The sequence below is a fragment of the Pelobates fuscus genome, chromosome 7 (assembly GCF_036172605.1).
Source record: "Pelobates fuscus isolate aPelFus1 chromosome 7, aPelFus1.pri, whole genome shotgun sequence".
NCBI lineage: Eukaryota > Metazoa > Chordata > Amphibia > Anura > Pelobatidae > Pelobates > Pelobates fuscus.
In genome coordinates, this window is record NC_086323.1 from 147,921,680 (window position 1) to 147,945,222 (window position 23,543).

The 23,543-nt window shown below is 40.4% G+C and overlaps 1 protein-coding gene across 1 annotated transcript; it reads left to right on the forward strand.

Moving 5' to 3' along the window:
* The first annotated feature begins 3,859 nt into the window (after nt 1-3,859).
* LOC134568303 (2-epi-5-epi-valiolone synthase-like) lies at nt 3,860-15,530 on the forward strand. The gene is made up of 5 exons (XM_063426795.1): nt 3,860-4,202; nt 9,751-10,378; nt 12,330-12,563; nt 13,168-13,420; nt 14,260-15,530. The coding sequence occupies exons 1-5, from the start codon at nt 3,907-3,909 to the stop codon at nt 14,334-14,336; spliced, it is 1,488 nt and encodes a 495-aa protein (XP_063282865.1). The 5' UTR covers nt 3,860-3,906; the 3' UTR covers nt 14,337-15,530.
* Nucleotides 15,531-23,543: the final 8,013 nt, after the last annotated feature.

Sequence of the window (23,543 nt, forward strand, 5' to 3'; positions counted from 1 at the left end):
GATGCATACACTGACATACACTCACAGATACACAGTCATTGTCACACACATTGTTTAACCAGCACACAATTTCACTGAAGCAACCATTCACAGAGATACACACTCACTCATTCACAGTTACACACATACTCACATTAACCAACAGACACACATATACACTAACTGACAGATACGCATTCACCAACAGACACATGCACACTCACTAACAAACATGTATACAGTCTCACTGACAAACACACATGCACACTCACTGACAAACACATATACACTCTCAGTGACAAACACACATTCACTAACACATACACACTCTAACAGACACACACTAACACTTACTAACAGACACACTAAACCTCTCAGACACACTAACAGACACACACATTTACTAACAGACACACACTTACACTAACACACACTCTAACACACTCACTAACACACACACACTAACACACTCACTAACAGACAACACTAATACTCACTAACAGACACACACCAACACACACATTAACACACACACACTAACAGACACTTAATAACATATCACAAACTAACAAACTCACTAACAGACACACACTAACGCTCACTAACAGACACACACCAACACACACACTAACAGACAATACTAATACTCACTAACAGACACACACATTAACACACACTAACAGACACACACTCAACAACAGACAAGCACAAACTAACATAACTTTAGGAGTGCTGGAGTGGATTTTTCCCTGTGGTCCAGTGGGGCTGGCTGCAGCTTGGCGGGCGGTCAGGAGGTCTGGCAGACAGGTGAGCAGTGGAGGTGAGCGGTGAGGGAGCTCTGATCTCTCTGCTCAGCTTCCTCGCATGCCTCGTAGTGATGCATGGGCCGGCGTGACGTCATATTTCCGATCTGGCATCACTGCAGTGCACGCAAGTGAGCTTAACAGGTAGAGCTCAAAGGAGAGTGCTCCCTCACCAGCCACATGGAACATTAGCTCATGCCAGCCTTGAGGTGGGCCCTGAAGTGGCTCCTGGACCCCAGGACAAGAGGCTGACAAGGCATTTGCCAGGTGTCATGCCTTAACTATGGTATCCTCTTACTTCCTGGTTCCACGGAGCCTAGCCACACCCCTTTATGACACGGTCTCCTTATTTAATCCGACCGCACCAGCTGATCGACGCTGGATTATTGAACTACGTTCCGTACTCACAAACCGGCTACAACTTCGTTGTGAAAGCCCTCTGTTACCGGACCGGACTGGAAGACTTCAAGTTCCCTTCACCTCTCCTCATCCACGACTAAAGCTGAACTCTCTTCACTCATGATAACCGCCTCTGAGGAGATCTCGGGAACCAGTGTTCTATGTGCCGGAAGCTAAGTAAAACCTCTGTGATAAGCGTTACATCTCAAAGCCGTTATTTCCTGTCTCCAAAGTCCTTCGATAAAACAAACCAGTTACAGCTAACTTCAACTCATACTCTATATAAGTTAGCTGCATCTGTCTTGCTTCAGTTAAATGCTATGGAACAGCTATTGTAACTTCTTATCACCTAATTCATTAATACTACTAAGAGACTCTTTCTGATTCAGTGTCTGCTAATTACTACCGTTTACTACTTAAAGCTACAGTGCCTGTAATTGTGGACTTCAGTTATCGTTTACTACTTAAAGCTACAGTGCCTGTAATTGTGGACTTCAGTTATCGTTTACTACTTAAAGCTACAGTGCCTGTAATTGTGGACTTCAGTTATCGTTTACTACTTAAAGCTACAGTGCCTGTAATTGTGGACTTCAGTTATCGTTTACTACTTAAAGCTACAGTGCCTGTAATTGTGGACTTCAGTTATCGTTTACTACTTAAAGCTACAGTGCCTGTAATTGTGGACTTCAGTTATCGTTTACTAATTAAAGCTACAGTACCTGTAAATTGGACTTAACGTCAATACCTTTTACTTTTTATAATAAATATTCAAACTATAAGAAATCTGCAGTTGTGTTCCTTCATAACAAATGTTTAGACGTGACACCAGGGTAGTTTGGGGGCGTTTTTTTGCCACCCCCTGAATGTGCCGCCCAAGCAGGGCCGGCCTTAGGGATGTGCGAGCTGTGCGGCCGCAGAGGGCGCCATGGAGCAGGCGACGCCCTGCGGCCAACACAGCTCACAGTTTGCCGGCTACCCTGGAGAAGGATTTCATTATTCTCCACCTGGGATAAAGAAAACAAACAAAAACAAAATTGCAGCGGGTGCATGGCTTAGCTTGCGGCGGGGACGGGGCTAAATGATGGTGGGGGCAGGGCTAGAAGTGCCGGGCAATTGCTGCAAGGCGAAGCAGGAAGGAGTCCCTGCTTCCCCAACAACCAGAATTCAGGAGCTGCACTGCTTCCACCTCCATAATGAACAGAGGTAACTCTGTGTTACTGTCTGCCTGTGTGTGTGACTTTCTGCCTGTGTGTGTGTGTGGGGGGGTGTCTGTGTGTATGTGACCGTCTTACTCTGTGTGTGTGTGTGGCTGTCTGCCTGCGTGTGTGTGTGTGGCTGTCTGCCTGCGTGTGTGTGTGTGTGTTGCTGTCTGCATCTGTGTGTATGTGTGTGTGTGACTATCTGCATCTGTGTGTGTGTGACTATCTGTCTGCCTGTGTGTGTGGGGCTGTCTTCATGTAACGGTGTGTATGTGTGTGTGTGTGTGCGTGTGACACTGTATGTGTGGCTGTATGTACGTAACTGTCCATCTGTACCTGTGTCTGTTTGCAATTGTCTGCCTGTAAATCTGTGTGTGTAATGAATATTTATTTTTAAATCAGTATTAATTTAATAAATACCCTATACAATCACTACACTTCTATCCACACACTATACATGGATGACAGGAGAGAGGGGGGCGCTGTGACAATGTTTTGCACAGGGCGCCTAAAGGCATAAGGCAGGCCCTGTGCCCAAGGCAAATGCCTTGTCAGCCTTGCGCTGGCTGTTTGATAGACAGCCACAGAGGGCAGACTTAGAGGTCACTTTTCATTAGAACTGAGGATAAAATCTACATTGAGTGACCGTTCCCTAGCCATCACTCATCTTTATCAATTATCTGTTTTTTTGCTCAGCCATTAGACATTTAATTTGTTTCATGATTCAGCTTAATTCCTATTCAGAGTTTCAGAAATTCGAACAATCACCTAATTGGCCAAAATTCTGACTAATTGTAGTTTGTAACAAATTTAACGTTCTAGTCTATCGTTTACCAGAACTAGCTGGCATTATAACATTGTAGAGTCCCTACGGAAGTAAAGCACATATTCATTAATTTATGAAATACATAATAAAACAAAACAAAAGATTTTTTTTAAACACAGCACTCCAATAGGCAGAATTACAGCCAGTTTCCATAGCTGTAATAATGACACAATTATTTTAAAAGTAAAAACCAATTAAAAAGAAAAAAATCTAGTTATATAATGAATAAAATGGTTGTACAAAAGAACATGCAAATGTTTGGTTTCTGTAGAAAATGTTCTGTGCATTATTGATTTCTAAGAATCACTTAAAGCAAAATACTGTGAACTGGTTCTCTGAATATTTTAAGTTGTTCATTTTCATACCACGGGGATCTCCCAGTGTATAGTTTGAAAATGTGAGGATGTTATGCAAGCAGAAGTTTCAGAGATTCGGTAAATTGTCTATAATCTGACTTACACAATATGTCACTCTGATTAGACTTGTGCATACGTGGTATATTTCACACCCTTTTTTCAAGTTATACAACACAGGCTTTTATAAACCAAAGAAAGATGAGATGATGGTTGTGCTAGATCCCTCCCCAAATCAGTGGTTGGATAAAACTATAAATACCTGTTCCTATGGTTTGAATGTCCAAAGAGTCTGTTTAACGTACTTGTTGCAAGACTTGACGAACTGTCTATTCTAACATTCTGAAATGCCATTGGGAGAGTTTTATGCATTGACAGAAGTCAGAGGAGCACAAAAAAGAGCAGCACTAATAAGGGAAATGAAAAAAGAGTCACTCATGGTTTCACCTATGGGTACATCAGTCAGCCCCAAAGAAGAGGCGATAAGAGGGACAACCAAGATAACACAGACACCTAATTGTACAAGCAATGAAAAGGAATACCAGCTAATTCAAGTAAAGAACACATGGCGTCGAGTTGACTGCGGGCAGGAGATACCACATTCTTGGGGAGAAAATCATTTTGTAGTTTCTCAGGCGAAAATGTGAGTATGTATCTATTTCACAAATTGCCACCGATTATTGCTGCAGACATTTAAAATAAAGATTTACATTTTTTTTCGACAGACAAAGAAAATCCCATTATATCATGATATATGAGAATCATGGGAGTTGTAGCTCAGCAACATCTGGAGGGCCGGAGTTTGGGGAAGCCTGGCATAGCTATTAAGAAAAGGGATCAAGATAGAGCAGTTCAGGTTCACTTTTCCTGTAATTCTTGGAACACCTAAATTCAGTATTACATGATAATTGAACCTGGTCACTTGTGAACATCTTTTTTGGCCCACAATTATCCCTACAGGCTAGCACAAGAGTTCCTTTGGTATGCAAGTCATTCCTTCTACCAATATGGCATTAAGAGGGGGTTACAGGTTCTGCGTGCATTCCCATGTTGCCTGCTACATTTTATTGGAGTACAATTTCAGACAGCTCGGAGATTTTACCTTCAGATGTACAGGTTCTCTGTTATCCTGTAGCTATGGTTACATATATATAGTAAGATTAAGATAATGAAACAGGAATTCATAATAAATCACTGACAAGCCAGTTGAAAGCAAGCTCTGGATTCTTTGCGTTCTGTATGCAAGTTATATATCTTCAGTGTTGTGGAACTGGTAATACTGGATTTTAGAAACTCTGAATGAAATTAAAGAGTTGATTATTCTACTGGAACCTTTTTATAAGATAGTATCAGTAAGATCACACTTGCATGGCTGTAGATAAATAATGATGGCATCTGGTACAAAAATAATCAGCCAAACTCTCCAGGAATCTGGAACCTGGAAAATCACTCTCCGGTTTCCAATGCTTCATTAAGCCAGATGGCCAACATGGTATCACAATGTGAATAACTAAGCTAATGCACAATATCTGTCCCCAGGATGGGCTGTCCACTCCTGCATCTTTATATGAAGAGTTATTGGGAATAAAGTCTGCTCCATCTGAACATATCAATCTAGAGGGTACTTTAGTTATGGATCCTAGTAAAGAATATGAATGAATTAAAAATAATGAAAGGAGCAAAATTGCAAGGGAGAATATTAATAGTGCAATATAATTTAAGATTTTTACACAAAATTCCAGGTAAAAATGTTCCAATCTCCTTCCTAAATGCTACATTCCATGAAAAATATTTTCTTGTGCGTGCATTGTGTGTTTCTGTGTGTGTGAGGGAGGCATTGTGTGTTTCTGTGTATATGTGCAAGGGATGCATTGACTTTGTGTGTAATAAATGCATTGTGTGTTTCTCTGTGTGTAAGGGAAGCATGGTGTGTTTCTGTGTGTGTGTGTGTGTGTGTGTGTGTGTGTGTGTGTGTGTGTGTGTGTGTGTGTGTGTGTGTGTGTGTATTGAGAGGGCTGAGTGGGTAGCAGCTCATTCTTTTTCTTATTATATTTATTTTGTTAATCTCATTTTTTTTTATGTTTTGCGTCTTTAGTGTATATCTTACAAGCCCTATGTTTGTCTCTTACCCCCTCTTTATATGTCTCCTACATCCTCCCAACTTCTTTGCGTGTCTTACTCTCCCCAGCCCCTTTGTGTGTCTCCCTCCCGAGCCCCTCTGTGTGTCTCTTTCTCCTCTACCAACCCCTTTGTGCTTCTGTTCTCCCCATTCCTTAGCCTCTCTGAATGTCTTCCACTCCCCTGTCCCTTAGTAATCTCTTTCACTCCCCCCGTCCCTTAATAATCTCTTTCCTCTCTTCCCCCTGTCCCTTACAGCTCTCTCCTCTTGTCCCTTACTGCTCTCCCTGCCTGTCCCTTAGTGCTCTCTCCTGCCCCCCCATGCCTTGGTGCTCCCCCTTGTCACTTAGTGCTCTCCTCTCCCCCCTGTCCCCCCTGTCCCCTGGTTGTCTCTCCTCTCCTCTCTACCCCTCCAGGTGGTCTTTCCTCCCGTCCTCCACTGGTGGTGTCTCCCCCTCCCCTTGTGGTCTCTCCATTCCCCCTCCCCTGGTGGTCTCTCCTCTCTCCCCCCCAAGTTGTCTCTCCTACCCCCCCCCCCTTCCCTCCCAGATGTGCCTCCTACCTCTAGTGTAGCGTGGCCGAGATTCGCTCCGGTCCGCAGTACAGGAGCTTTTGTCCGGTCCGCAGTACAGGAGCTTCCTGTCAGTCCGGCCGGGTACAGGAAACGGATGCTCCTGTACCACGGACCGGAGCAGAGCTTGGCCATGTTACACTGAATGATTGACTCCGGCTGATCCCTCATATCTTGCATCCCTGGGCCAGTGCGCCCTAATGGACGCACCGGCACGGGCAGTGCTGCAGCCACCTGAGGCTCTTTTTAGAGCGCTCAGGCGACTGCAGCATTTAAGGGGCTGGCGCTCCTGGCTGCCTAAGTCGCGTATAGGAAGCGCCGGCCCTGCTTCCACCTGAAGTAAGTAGATAGTTAATACATTGCTAAACACAAATACACACACCAGTCAAGCCAGAAGACTTGCTTTTCCCACAGAAATTTCACTTTAACAGTGCTTTCACTACTGCAAGTGATTCTGGGTAGGCATATACAAATAAGCTCAACAAAGAACCACATTTTTGCCTCATAATTCCACTTTATCCATGAATTCCTTGCCTACCCAGAATTCAGTGCAGTAGTGAGAGCACTGTTAAAGTGAGATTTTCACAACTATTTTGTACTTTATGTCTTTAAAGTATGTACTTTACAAGTGTCAGGGCTTACCTGAATGGGAGTCTGTAGCGCAGATATATGTGCTCACCCTTTCAAGTAATTACAGGCCAAGGTGGTCAGGTAAAAATTCACCTGGCCTGTGAGTCTGTGCACGGGGCTGTGCAGGATGATGCTCCAAGTCGCAGTGCAGATACGGACATAAACAGGAGAATCGTCGTTGGTAAGCCAAAGGTCAGTGGGTGCCAGAAATCAGGATAAACCAGTAGAGAGCCGAGGTCAGAGGATGCCAGAAGTCAGGGTACACAAAATAACAAGCCAAGGTCAGGAATCAACAGGAGAACACTGGAACACAAAACAGCAATACGGGAACCAGAGTCAGTGAACTGACACTGACACAGGGAGAGGCAGTGTCTTATACCTGGCTAATTGGCCATCAGCTTCAGGTTTGCTGAGAATATTGGAGCAGCCACAGATAACGTCCAGCCCCCAGTGTATTTGTGGTTAGCAATGTATTAACTATATATATATACTGATCAACCACAACGTTAAAACCACAGAGATGTGAATGACATTATATAACATGATAACATGATTATAATGTTACAGTGGCACCTGTCAAGGGGTTGGAAATATTATGCAGCAAGTAAACAGTCACTTCTTGAATTTCATGTGTTAGAATCAGAAAAAAACGGGCAAGCGGAAAGATCTGAGTGACTATTCAGAAACCGGACTTTACATAGGACACAAAGTCATGCGTTTAGACTGGAAGAACGAAGATTTCGTCTGAGACAAAGGAAAGGTTTTTTACTGTAAGAACAATAAGGATGTGGAATTCTCTGCCTGAAGAAGTGGTTTTATCAGAGTCCATACAGATGTTCAAACAGCTACTAGATGCATACTTGCAAAAACAGAATATTCAAGGATATAATCTTTCAATGTAGGGTAATAACTGCTTGATCCAATGATAAATCTGACTGCCATTCTGGGGTCAAGAAGGAATTTTTTTCCTAGCTTGTTGCAAAATTGTGCTTCAAACTGGGTTTTTTGCCTTCTTTTGGATCAACAGCAAAAAACAAATGTGAGGAAGGCTGAACTTGATAGACGCAAGTCTCTTTTCAGCTATGTAACTATGTAACTATGTGACTTTGACAAGGGACAAATAGTGATAGTTAGATAACTGGGATAGCGCATTTTCAAAACGGCAAGTCTTGTGGGGGGTGTTCCTGGTATGCAGTGGTTAGTAAAGGTAACAGAGAGGAGGTGATCAGCAGATTTTATATACATACGATACAGATGATATTCTTAATATATGAATCTATAAGTACAAAGCAAGAAACAGATTAGTTTGCAGCACATTGCATCACAGTTTGCTGTGTATGGGGCTGCGTAGCCATAGACCAGTCAGAGTGCAAATAATGACCCCCGTCCACCACTGAAAGCATCTTCAATGGGGATGTGAACATCAGAACTGGACCATGGAGCAATGATAGAAGGTTGTCTGGTCTGATGAATTACGTTTTCTTTTAGATCAGGTGGATGGTCGGGTGTGTGAGTGCGTTTTACCTGGGGAAAAGATGGAATCAGCAAGGATGTACTTATGAGAAGAAGGCAGGGTGGTGGAGGCAGTGTTATGCTGAGTGTGCTGCTTGGAAGCCTTGGGTCCTAGCATTCATGTGAATGCTACTTTGACACGTACTACCTGCCTAGAGTTTGTGACAGATTACGTACACCCCTTCATGGCAGTGGTGCTCCCTGATGGAAGTGGCATCTTTCAGCAGAATAATAAAGCCTGTAACACCGCAAAGATTATTCAAGAATGGTTTGAGGAACATGAAAAAGAGTTCAAGGTATTGCCTGGCTTCCAAATTCCTATGATCTCAATCTGATTGAGCATTTGTGGGATGTCCTGGAACAACAAATCGAATTCACAGAGGCCCCACTTTGCACCTTGCAGGACTTTAATCTGCTGTTAATGTATTGGTACCAGATACCAGAGGACACATCAGAGCTGTTTTGACTTGCTATTTGGCAGGTGGTAGTTTTACTGTTGTGAAAAAAAGTGTGCATGTGTGTGTATGTATCCATCTATCTACATATATATCTATTTATGTATTTATATTATCAAAGGTAAGCTCTATCTTCCCTGTAAAATATTAAAGGACCACTCTAGGCACCCAGACCACTTCAGCTTAATGAAGTGGTCTGGGTGCCAGGTCCTTCTAGGGTTAACCCATTTTTTCATAAACATAGCAGTTTCAGAGAAACTGCTATGTTTGTGAATGGGTTAAGCCTTCCCCTATTTCCTCTAGTGGCTGTCTCATTGACAGCCGCTAGAGGCGCTTGCGTGATTCTCACTGTGAAAATCACAGTGACAGCACGTAAGCGTCCATAGGAAAGCATTATGAATGCTTTCCTATTTGACCGGCTGAATGCGCGCGCAGCTCTTGCCGCGCGTGTGCATTCAGCCGACGGGGAGGAGAAGAGGAGGATCGGAGGAGGAGAGCTCTCCGCCCACCGCTGGAAAAAGGTAAGTTTTAAACACTTTCCCCTTTCCAGAGCCGGGCAGGAGGGGGTCCCTGAGGGTGGGGGCACCCTCAGGGCACTCTAGTGCCAGGAAAACGAGTATGTTTTCCTGGCACTAGAGTGGTCCTTTAATTAAAATATTAAAGTACAAAAAAAAATATGTGAATGCATTAAATACAAAATAAGGAAATTACAGTTGAAGACTAAGCAAATATTTAAATTGGGCCAGCTTGTAAAACTCTATGATATTAATAAATAAAACAGTTCAGAAAAGTTTAAACAAGAAAGATCATCATCAGGTCGAATCTGTTTTGTATTGATTGTTTCCCAATGCAGCTACAAGTTTGAATAAAACTATAATATGATGTTATTTTTTATTTCTCAACAGAAGTGAAAAAATTACAGAATCAGAAATCTCGTGGACGGTGCAAGCACCAATTTACTTCCAATACAAAGTCATAGAAAGTCAGAACCTATTAGATCCCTGTAATATGACACTTCTCTATGGCCATATATCAGATCCCCAAGAGCTAGAAGTTTACAAAAAAAATCCACAAAAACGATTTATTGTAATAGATGTGAATGTTGATGAATTATATGGCTCTAAAGTCAGAGAGTATTTAGAGGCCAACAATGTCACTTTTAAAATTCTTGCCCTTTCAACCACAGAGGAAACCAAGTCTATGAATCTGGTTCTGAAAATACTAGAGGAAGTTCACAAGTTTGGCCTTGATAGACGGACAGAGCCAATCATTGCCATTGGAGGAGGTGTATGTTTAGATATAGTAGGTCTAGCATCATCCCTTTATCGGAGACGCACTCCATACATCCGAATTCCCACCACACTCTTGTCTTATGTGGATGCAAGTGTTGGAGCCAAAAATGGGGTCAATTTCTGTAATTGCAAAAACAAAATCGGGAGCTACACTCCTCCTGCGGCAACTTTACTGGACCGCTCGTTTCTCAAAACAATTCCACGGCGTCACATCTCTAATGGTCTTGGAGAAATTTTAAAGGTATATCTACAGTTTAAACCATTACATGGTCCTTAATATGTGATAATTAGTAATATTTTGTTATTCAACTCAAAGAAACAGCTTCCATGAACAATGACAGATTTTGACAAATTAGAAAGGTGAGGTTATTATATAATGTATATATAAGTTTGAATAAAATCCATAGAAAAAAAAAATACTAAAAAATTGTCGTTGCAATAGTTGGGTAGCAGTAATATCTATTAGAGGGATACTTAAACCTGAAGCTGTGCCATCAAAAAATATAAATAAGATGCCTTAAGAGTTCCAGCAAATGTCTAAATTTTCTCGTACAGCTTCCTTTATCTAATGTGGCTTTGTTCATAACTTTTTTCATGAATGCAGATGCCCCAAGCAATGCATACACACTGCGGTTGTTTGAACTTTCTCATAAAAACCTGTACAAGGGCCAGTTAAGACATGCAGTGATAATGTCACTGTTAAAGTTGAGAAAGAAAAATTATTTAAAGAAGCAAAGGATATTTGGGATAGGCATGTACATTGATATATTTTTTAGAAAAAAATCCAGAATGAAAATAGTGCAGTGAACAGTGACCCAAAACATGGCACATATAATATAGTGAAACCTAATTTTAAAACCTCTTGAGGAAATAAACCCACCATAAAAATAGAATATTAATATGAATTAAAGGTTTGCCATATTTAACATAAAAAAAAAAAATGTTCCATGATCTGTAGTAGACTTTTGCATGTTGAATTAATCTATTTTGGTCAAATCCTTTCTGCCAAAATAGAATATGTTAAAGGACCACTCTAGGCACCCAGACGACTTCAGCTTAATGAAGTGGTCTGGGTGCCAGGTACCTCTAGGATTAACCCTTTTTTTTATAAACATAGCAGTTTCAGAGAAACTGCTATGTTTATAATGAGGGTTAATCCAGCCTCCAAATCCTCTAGAGGCTGTCTCACTGACAGCCGCTAGAGGCGCTTGCGTGATTCTCACTGTGAAAATCACAGTGAGAGCACGCAAGCGTCCATAGGAAAGCATTGTAAATGCTTTCCTATGCGACCGGCTGAATGCGAGCGCGGCTCCTGCCGCGCATGCGCATTCAGCCGATGACGTCGCGATCAAGATGGAGAGGAGGAGGAAAGCTCCCCGCCCGGCGCTGGAAAAAGAGGTAAGTTTAACCCCTTCCTCTCTCCAGAGCCCGGCGGGAGGGGGTCCCTGAGGGTGGGGGCACCCTCAGGGTACTCTAGTGCCAGGAAAACGAGTATGTTTTCCTGGCACTAGAGTGGTCCTTTAAAGAATAGTCGCATTTTAGTCATATGGTGGTTAGGGTAGGTAATATTTTCTTAATGAATAAAGGTTCCAATAAACAAATCAAACAAACCAAAATGCATTGAAATGGGCCATTCAGTGTACTGAAAAACATATTATCTATATTTTGCAGGACACTGATAGGCGCCTTTTCCTGTCATTTGGTTCTTTAGCGCCAAGGGTGGAATTATGAATCCAAACGAAAATGCGCTATTGCATGTTTTATTTGGTTTATGATTCAGCTGAATTTCAGCTCATCAGAATTCAAAAATCACCTAATCAGTCAAAATAAGGACAGAATGCAGTTTGTAATGAAATGCATCTCTAAATCTAGTCTAGCGTAGATCATGTTGCAACATTCCCAAAAAGTTAGTCAGTTGTTCAGTTTGCTGATTTAGGCAAAACATCCCATTCAGCTATAATTACAACTTGGCCTTTAAAGCCCAAATTTTGCAATTTGGTTTTCAATTTACTACAATACAGGATTTAGTGAATAAACCCTACACTTATAGTCTTGATATTTACCAAATGTTGGCATATCAACATACTGTAAATGTGCTCAATCCATTGGAAAAGATTGTTTAACTAGAACTGCTGTTAACATTTATTCACACAACTAATAAACAAATTAACTAATTATATATATATTTTCAGATGGCCTTAATGAAACACAAAGGTCTGTTTGAGCTGCTGGAAAGCCATGGAAAATATCTCTTAGATACAAAATGTCAGTCTAAAAATGGTCTCACAAGTCACAGGGATGCCGCACTCACAGCCATGCGTTTAGCGATTCAAACCATGCTTGAAGAACTGGCACCAAATCTTTGGGAGGACGACCTTGATCGCCTGGTGGATTATGGGCATGTCATAAGTCCTGAACTAGAAATGGTATGTTCAAATTGACTAATTATAACTAAATGTATAAATTCCATGAAATAAAACCGAGTGGTACCCAGCTGGTCATTATTTAAATCAACATTCTATAATTATCATGTAGAAATTTAAAGTCAATTCAACTGCAATCAACTGGACAATAAACTTTACAGGATTAGATAATACTTCATACTTATAACTAATAGCCAAAAGTGGTTTGTGATTGTTGAGACCTATGTTTGTTTGCCGTATCATAATTAATGGGGATGGGTGGGGGAAATGACCTAGTATGAATAATCTGAGTGCCCTTGATATTAAGCAATGGCCAATTAAAGAAATGAATGACCTCATCAAATATAATACTACATCTATGGTTGCCATAAGGCTCTATTTTAAATTTCCATTCCGTTACATAATAGTTATATCCATGCGCCTTGCACAGAAGGATGCTTTTATTGCACACATTTCACACACCCAAAAAAAAATGAATTTACTGAAGATATGATGATGTTCACTTATTAAACAGGTTATTTAAAAATGTTAATATATTTGGTGACCTTCTTTTTTTATTTAAATCTATGTGTCTTTTTAATCTGTGATAATTCTCTTCACGATATAGAAAGTGTTACCAGCACTGATGCACGGCGAAGCTGTGAATATTGACATGGCGTTCATGACATATGTATCATTAGAAAAAGGGCTTCTTACACCACAGGAAAAGGATCGCACACTCCAATGTATGAAAGGCTTGGAACTGCCAGTTTGGCACAAGGATTGCTCTCTACAGCTTGTCACCAAAGCCTTGAGTGAAAGATTCAAACACAGTGGTGGATTATGGCGCCTCCCTCTTCCTACTGGCCTTGGGGTTGCAGGTATGGTATATATTTACAGGGATATTACTAGGCTGCAAAAAGACCAGGTGGCTTCAGCCCATGAGTACATGTATAGCTCCTCCTACATATATTGATTTAAGCCACCCCAAAACCAGCCCTACACAATGCCAACCTTAACCTTGATGTGTTCTATAAATCATATTGTGACACCAAATCTTCGAATAAATTCTGAGTATTTTGTAGAGCTAGATATAGAAAATCCAAGCCTTCTGTATTAACATATCATGCTGCATTAACCACAAACCTGCACCTCCCTACACTACATTAGAACTCTGTACCCAGAGTGATACAGCCACAGAATTAGAACATTAAAGTGGTACTGTAGTACATTATCTAATTGCAGGTGTTACTAGTCTCTCAATATATCATGGGGCTTAGGGCTAACAATGAAAGGATGCCAGGATCAGAGCCAAGGCTGTTTGGCACAACTCCCAATAGCTTTAGCTAGAATCTGATTGAGCATAATAGGTGTTTTAGCCCTGCAGTGATCAACATCAGTAAGATGAATTAATTATGATGCTTAAATCGCACATTTAGGAATAATGTCTATAAAATAATTTTTGTATTTACAGTTCAGACAAACTGGCCAAACCATTCATGCATTCTGAGAGACTGAATGAATGATCATTCTACTCATTAATGTTTCTTTAACACTGTATTCAGAATAGCAACACAGTAATTCAGTCTGAAAATAAAGTCATTTATTAAGTACATTTTCATGTACCCTCTATTGCTGCTATTGATCCAACAAAGGAATTAAATATTAATATATTTCTTCATGTCATCTTTCTAATTCTATATATTTCTTGCTTTTTCAGAAATCTTCAATGATGTGTGTGAAGAAACTATGAAAAAAGCCTATCATTTGTGGAATAAAGAGTGCAGAGAATTATAGTTCTAAAGAATTAGACTCCTTTAACTTCCATGAATTCTGTAAAGGAAGTGCCTGGATTCCTTTTTAGCTATAAACCGTGTGCTTTGAGCATGTTTTTATAAGTCTTACGGAAATCACCATTTTTGTTGCACTGTAATGTAGAGTTAAAAGTGAAACGCGTTGTTACAAACCTAGTATTCTGTGTAGTTCTAAAAGTGCAGTGCCACATTCAGTACATGAAATATTGTATTTTTGTCTTTTAAAAATAGGCAAGTTGTCTTAGATCTCCGTCTACATCTCTTAAAAAAAAAAAAGTCTAGCAAGATTTTTGTGAACTTAAATTAAGAATGTTCTAAAAGACATCACCATTAAAGTCTATGGCAATTTTTGTAGATAAATCATTTGGAAAGCTTATTAAACCGGGGACATAGTTTTTTTTATTAAACAATCACATTTCAAATGCATTAACACCATCATATAAATAGTAAAAATAATTCATTATTGTGATCTTGTATTTTAAAACAATTACATATATCCACAGCCGTACTCTGAATGTGTTAAGCATAGTAATACCATTTTCTGGTGGCACTGTTTGTGAGGTTTTTCACTCTACACATTTACTCTATGTGTTTACAGATTCCGTAGCAGAGAAGGGTGAAGTGAATTTCTAGAACATTTTCTCTAATTGTAGATATCATTATATTCTGCAGCTCAAAAAAGCTGCAAATAAGCAATGTAGCATACATACTGTTAAAATACATCTTTATATATTGAAAGTGAAATGGGGTTCTCTTATCGCACTGACACAGTATGTTCTTATCATGTTCACCCAGTATATTAAAAAAAAATGTTGTATATTTTAGATTAGTTTAATAGTATGTATATATGTTGTGTTTGTTTTTTGCTAATGGCATAATTGTAGTGAATCATGAACTGAATTGCAAAATGTAGACAAAAATGTGGCTTTTAAAAAATAATTACTAAGGCAGATCTCGGTTAACTGAGATTTTGCATTCAGATTGGGTTGTGAGTAGGTGTCTTTTCTTGTTTTCCTGCCTCAAATCACCAAGATATTGCATTAAAAACTAGTGCCACTATGAGGATTGGGAACAACAGTGTAGAGAATAAAATATTGTACCCTGTGGGTACTGTAACTATGTCTGGGTTTTTTGCCCAAGCATTCAGCTATAAAATTACTAGTAAAAAAATAATAAATTGTGATATTTCATAACGTTTTGGATTTATTTGTCTTGTGTTTAGTTGCAATAAAATAATAAAACAATGTTATTTAAACATATGTATTTTTTTTATTAATTCTAGTAATAGGATCCCTGGGTAAAGCATTGTCTTGGACACCTGGACATTCCTCCTCCCCTCCCTCTCCCCCTCACCCTCCCCCCCCCCCCCCCCCCCACTCACTGGGGGGAACTAAAGTAAAGAGCTGCAAGACATACTTACACAGGCATATACACTGACAGACCACTGACAAATACACACAAAGACAGACATACTGACACACATATATTAACTGACAGACATACTCACACATTCACAGACATACTGACATGCACACATACACATACACTGACACACACATATATACTGACAGACATATTGACACACATGCAGACACACACACAGACACACATACATACTGACACATACACTGACAGACATGCTGACACACAGACATACACTGAAGGACATATTGGCACACACATACACAAACACACTAACATACATACTGACACAGACACATACACTGAAAGACATACTGACACACAGACACATACACTGACAGACATACTGACACATTCACTGACAGACATACTGACACACACAGACATACTGACACACACACAGACATATGAATATAGAAAATAATCCAGGCACTCCAACGAATTCCAAAATATAGGCAATCTTTATTGGAACAAGGAACCAAACAGCAACGTTTCGACCCCTAAGGCCCTTTGCTTGACAAGGCCCTTAGGGGTCGAAATGTTGCTGTTTGGTTCCTTGTTACAATAAAGATTGCCTATATTTTGGAATTCGTTGGAATGCCTGGATTATTTTCTATATTCAAATGCTACAATTGTTCCTTTTTTGGTACTGGGACATATCCAGTTGAGCACCCTGAATTCCAGACGAAGAATTGAGTGCACTTCCATCATCTATACACACACAGACATACTGACATACAAACACAACCGCTGATAGACATACTGACACACACCCATATACTGACAGACATACTGACACACACACAGACACATACACTGTTACTGGGCCCAAGGCAGCTGTCCTGTTTGCCCTGCATTAAAGACAACCCTGAGCAGTAAGATATTCATGCATTGTACTGAGCAGTAAGATATTCACACATTGTACAAACACATTGACACACACACACATACAATGACAGACATGCTGACACACTCAGACACATACACTGACAGACATACTGACACACACACACATATACTGACAGACATACTGACACAAACACACACTGACAGATATACTGACGCACACACAGACATGCAAACTTTACACTTTTAAACCATTTTCCTACCTTGGAGGGTGGCTTCCTTGGTGTCCAGATTGGGGGCTGAGGCTGTAGGGGCATAGCGACTGTCTCTCCCATGCCAGACCCCTTCCTCTCTGCCTCCTTGGTCTCTCCCTTTCGGTTCTCTGTGGGAGGAAGTTGGCTTGTGGCTTTCACTTCCTCCCAGACTGCCAAAAAGCAAGGAGCCCAAAAAGCATGCGAACGGGCCCCTGCGTACAAATGCCCACTGGGTGGCCCGTAGTACATGGGGAGGGGGCATAAATAGTTGAGGGCAGGGGGGCACACAGGGCAGCTGCTTTGGGTCTGCCAGGTGTTACAGCTATTCACACATTGTACAAATTAACCTATATTATAAGTATGTTTTAAAAAAAAATATTTAGAAAATCATTACCTTAAATCAAAGATGAAAATGCCAGATTACATTTAAATTGCCCTAAAAATATGTATTTAGCTTAATGAAGCAGTTTTGGTGTATAAATCATTCCATTGCAGTCTCTGCCATTGTGGAGTTAAATCACTTGCTTATACAGCCTTCCAAAACACTTCTTGAAAAGGAACCTAGATGTTCTAGACTCCTGTGTTGCACAGTCTGCTTAGTCTAGAAAGACTTATCTCCAGCTCTGTTAATGGCACCCGAGACCCTGCAGGAGCAGTTTTCAGAGCAGGAGATAAAAATGACTAAAGCAGGTTAACATCTGAATGAAAATGAAACCAATATTTTTATGTAGGCTGTGTGAGTCACAGCCAGGGGAGGTGTAGTTAAGGCTGCATAAACAGAAACAAAAAGAGAAAGGGGTATGATCTATAAACTAAAACGGCTTCATTAAGTTAAAATTGCTTTGATGCCTATAGTGTCCCTTTAAAGTTTAAATGTTAAACTTTAATGTTAAATGTTAAAACACATATGGGGTTTAGTCAATAAACAACGCTTTGTAACATACTGAAAAAGAAATAGGAAATTCAGACTATAACAGCCAAAATGTGATTAGTGCTGAGTTTGTTTATTTTCCAGATCAACTATATTGGCATCAGTCTTGCCAACATAATACAGTTTAATGGAGCACACATTATCAACCTCAAATAAATCATTTATTTTATGACAACTATGAGAGTGCTGGATCGTGCAGTAAATTATTGTCTAAATATTCATATATAAGATGCGATATAAAGTTAATATTTTTTTAAGATTATAAACCAAACTCCTATACAAGGAGGAGGTGTATCCTCAAAAAGTGTTTCACGTGAAAAAATTATTTACTTATAGCAGCGCTACATGGAAGTATGGGATACCCACTTTCCCACATGCCACATCAAACATAAACCTTCTGGTGGTATCAGAAAAAACGTACACCGACAGTGCAGTAATAAATGGGGGTAACTTACCCCAGGTATATAAACATATATTCCAGGGGATATATCCAATACATAAAAGGAAGAAAAAAAAAAACACGATATATAGGGCGAAAGTGCCACCCCCTTTTTAGTGTTACTATACTACATACCTCAGATACCTACCTTTATATTTTATCGATTTTATATTTTGGTGATTTTACACATTGGCGGTTTCTTCTTTCTTTCATGGGAGAATAGCGCTTATTGAAGGTGTGAAGCTGCCCTAACAGCATAACTGCAATTTTTACAGAGCCAATTTATATATGCTCTGCTACATGAGAGTGATTTGACTACTTGGGGGTAGTGATGTCCCGAATGGTGCGCTGGCGAATAGTTCCTGGCGAACATATGCAATGTTTGGTCCGCCCCCTATTCGTCATTATTGAGTAAACTTTGACCCTGTACCTCACAGTCAGCAGACACACTCCAGCCAATCAGCAGCAGACCCTCCCTCCCAGACCCTCCCACCTCCTAGACAGCATACAATTTAGATTAATTCTGTGTTTGTGTTTATTATACATTATCCTCCATAGCCAGTAACCTGTGTTTATTATACATTATCCTCCATAGCCAGTAACCTGTGTTTATTATACATTATCCCTCCCATAGCCAGTAACCTGTGTTTCATATATATTATCCTCCCATAGCCAGTAACCTGTGTTTATTATACATTATCCTCCCATAGCCAGTAACCTGTGTTTATTATACATTATCCTCCATAGCCAGTAACCTGTGTTTATTATACATTATCCTCCCCATAGCCAGTAACCTGTGTTTATTATACATTATCCTCCCATAGCCAGTAACCTGTGTTTATTATACATTATCCTCCATAGCCAATAACTTGTGTTTATTATACATTATCCCTCCCATGTGTTTATTATACATTATCCCCCCATAGCCAGTAACCTGTGTTTATTATACATTATCCTCCATAGCCAGTAACCTGTGTTTATTATACATTATCCTCCCCATAGCCAGTAACCTGTGTTTATTATACATTATCCTCCCATAGCCAGTAACGTGTGTTTATTATACATTATCCTCCCATAGCCAGTAACCTGTGTTTATTATACATTATCCCCCATAGCCAGTAACCTGTGTTTATTATACATTATCCTCCATAGCTAGTAACCTGTGTTTATTATACATTATCCTCCCCATAGCCAGTAACCTGTGTTTATTATACATTATCCCTCCCATAGCCAGTAACCTGTGTTTATTATGCATTACCCCCCCATAGCCAGTAACCTGTGTTTATTATACATTATCCTACCATAGCCAGTAACCTGTGTTTATTATGCATTACCCCCCCATATCCAGTAACCTGTGTTTATTATACATTATCCTACCATAGCCAGTAACCTGTGTTTATTATACATTACCCCCATAGTCATTTATCGTTGGACCTAGGCAGCATGATGTCTTAGGCCAGCCCAGAGAGTGAGTGAGTGAGTGAATAATATAATATATATGTTCAGAAACATTATTAGTAATATATGTAAATCGGGTTCATGCAAAGAGGGTGAAAAGGTATTAAAGAAAAACACACTTATTGCATCAAATTTACAAAGCCAAACTTTTAGAAACTTTCCTCATTTCTTTCTCGGGATGAGGAATATATTGGTTGTAGACTGAGGATTTCCATCTGCCCAATCTTTTAATAATGTGCACTGGAGTGTCAGTGTTGAAGGAGACCGAAGCTGCCCCTATTCTAAATGAAAGACCCGAGACATGGATACAACCCAATCTTAGGAGTAGTGTTCTGATGTAGAAGATGAATTTAGCCGTAGTCGGAGGGATTCAGTGAGAGTAGTGTTGAAATGTGTGTGGCATGACTGAGTGTGGGTAAGTAAGAGTCAAGTATTTTAACTGGGCACTAGTTCTAGGTGGGATAAAGTGGTATAGCAGATGGATGAGTAGTTTGGTTCATTTTAGAGGTTTGTAGAGAAAGTATATAGTAATCATGATTTTTAGCGATATCCAATATTTTTAAGGTGGTCTCAAACAAACATAAAATGCTATATAAAAATTGTGGGAATATCGAATAGTCGTGTACAGTAAATCAGAATATCGAACCATCGATCGGTAACCTGGATGAAGTAGGGGGTCTATCTGTTTTATTAAATACGCAGTAATATGCTTTTAATGGGATAGGACGTTAGGAAAGGTGTGTGATTGGGATAAGTGGTTGTGGCTGTATTTACCTTATCCTGGCACCGACCTGGCTCCTAAGCTTGAGCCGCGCGTGGCTGGATCACTCCTGCCTCTACACGGGCCGCATGCGGCTTGATCTGGTGGGAGCCAAAAGTTGATTCAGGCTCCCAGTGGCCCACGTCATTCCAGCACCTCCACACACGAACGTTTTGGGGGCATAGGCATGACGTAGGCCAATCAAATGTTAAAGGATATTTAAACTTCCCTAGCCCTATCCACTTTGTCCTATCGTGGTTTCTGTGTCAGTACCCTTTAGTGCGTTCCTTGATCTATTTTGTTTATTTTGGTATTGACCATGGCTTGGTTCTTGACTCTGAATTTATCTTTAACCCTTTCCTGTCTTGTTTGCCCGTGTGACTGATTACCATCTACCTGACTGCTATTAAGCATGTCGGGTCGGTCAGGTAGGAGCAACATTGCTGGGTCTTCCCCTCCTGGGGTGAAATTTGCTTGTTGATAGCTGCTTAAAGTGAGATATTGAGGGAGCTCACACGAAGTGCGTCTTTCCTCCATGACAGCTAGGCCCCGCCCCCCGGAAGCTGCATTCTTAGATAGAGGAGGGACAGTGTAGCTGCTGCTGATTTAATAGAGAAATCGATAGCTAGGCTAGTGTATTCAGTGTCCACTACAGTCCTGAAGGACTCATCTGATCTCTGCTGTAAGGACAGCACCCCAAAAAGCCCTTTTTAGGGCTAGAACATCAGTCTGCTTTTTTTTTGTAATCTAATTGCAGTTGCCTGCCTGCCAGCGTGTGTGTCAGGCTCACAGCATATACTGTGCCCACTTGCCCAGTGCCACCACTCATATCTGGTGTCACAATAGCTTGCATTTAAAAAAAACAAAAAACTTTTTTGACTGTAATATGATAGCAGTCAGTTTCCTTCACACGTGTGCGTTTCAGGGCCTGCCAGGGCACAGTGTCACACCAGTGTAACTCATATCTGGTGTAACACTAGTGTACATTTAAAAAAAAAAATACAGGGGCTTGTTGTTACCTTTCGGGGACCCTTGTTGTTGTACGTGGCTGGGTGGAGGAAGAGACCTTCAATGACATCAGTGAGGACAAGGAACGGGACATGGCCAGCTTGGTATCCAATCTTGTGCAAATGGGGGTTTGCGGTTGTGCAAATGGACTGTTTGCGGTTGTTTGCGGTGCGTTAAACGGGGAGTTTGGTCTGTCACTGTGAAGCGGGCGTAACCCTTACACTACCTGATCGATACAACATCATACCTGATGTTTCAAAGCACGTTATTCCAAACAATTTAGGAATGTTAGGTGATTTATGCCCTTTATGGATTAAAACCAGACTCTGCATCAACTATGTAATTTTCCATGGGAGTTTTGCCATGGATCCCCCTCCGGCATGCCACAGTCCAGGTGTTAGTCCCCTTGAAACAACTTTTCCATCACTATTGTGGCCAGAAAGAGCCCTGTCCCTGTGGGTTTTAAAATTCGCCTGCCTATTGAAGTCTATGGCGGTTCGCCCGGTTCGCCAGGTTCGCCCGTTCGCGAACATTTGCGGAAGTTCGAGTTCGCCGTTTGCGAACGGAAAATTTTATGTTCGCAACATCACTACTTGGGGGTTATACTTTAACCCCTTAAGGACCAAACTTCTGGAATAAAAGGGAATCATGACATGTCACACATGTTGTGTGTCCTTAAGGGGTTAAAAGTTCAATTACCATCGGCACTATATACTGTGTTTTTTCTGTCTTTTATGTATTGGATACATCCCCTGGAATATCTGTTTATAAACGTGGGGTAAGTTACCCCCATTTATTACTGCACTTTAGCGCTCCACTATAGGTGAAAAGTTTTTTCTTTTACCACCAGAAGGTGTGCATTTTTAAGATTGCTTGCACTAACCGCACTCCCTAAAAATGCAGAGAATACAATACAAAAAGAAAGCAGAACTGCTAAATAAAATGGTATTTATTCACAAAAGTAAAAGTCAAAAATGTTATCCACTAAATGGGACGCACAAGTGGTACTTTCCAAAAATAAAAAGGACAATTGAAACTTACAATACCAGAGCTGTGACCTCAGGCATCCCCATCCAAAACATTTTGGTAAGCCTATGCTTTTCTCCTTCCCATAAGCTTGCCAAAACACTGGGGACAGCTCTATTTGTGCTTTGTGTCATTTTGAGGTCTTAGTATGTATTTTAATGTTTACTTTTGCTAATTAAAAATAGTTTAATTTTATGTTATTTTGGTTTACTGCTCTTCTTTTACTAAATATTTGTAAAGCATGATGGGTGGGGAAGTTCTATGGTTACATTTAGGCAACACTGAGCGAGAAAAGTTAAAAGAACTTCCATTCCATGGTGGCCTCTGTTTGAAATCTCATAATAGTGGCTTGCTTGGTTTTTATGAGACAAATCCGCCACAATTTACCACTTCACTACATAAATCAATTGTATTTTTGCGGAATGAAATTTAGTCTAAAAAGAGTCACACACATATTTATTCTCTATGAATGATTGCTAGCCTGTCAAGTAGCAAATTTCTCTGTCAGAAGCCACTAGTCACTGTAATGCTTATAAATTTGCTGAAAATGCAGACCACACCTACACCTATATTATACTGCTGGTCAACTAATTAAGGTTATCTTGTGGCATGCTCCACCAGAGACTAGAAAATGGGCAGATTTAGAAGTGGGATTGATGGGATGAAGCCACGCAGAATTTTATATTTGATACTCAGACAGCTCAGTCTACTTCTGTCAGGATTACTGCAGATGCCCAACACGCAGAACTTAAGTAGATGATAAGAAAATACCTAAGATGAATTTCTGGGCCTTAGAATGGCCAGATTTAACATATAAAGGCAAAAAGACACAAGACGGGGTAAAGACAAGACAGAGAAATAACGGAAACGATGCACAAGCCACAGGTCAAGGAATGTAGAAATCAGAATAGTTAAGAGCCAAGCGAAAGGTCAAGGAATACAGAGATCGGATAGCCAAAAAGGGAAGCCAAGGTCAGATACACAAGAAATCAATACAAGGAATGCGCTCTCGGATAACCAATATGGAAACCACGAAATGGCACCGA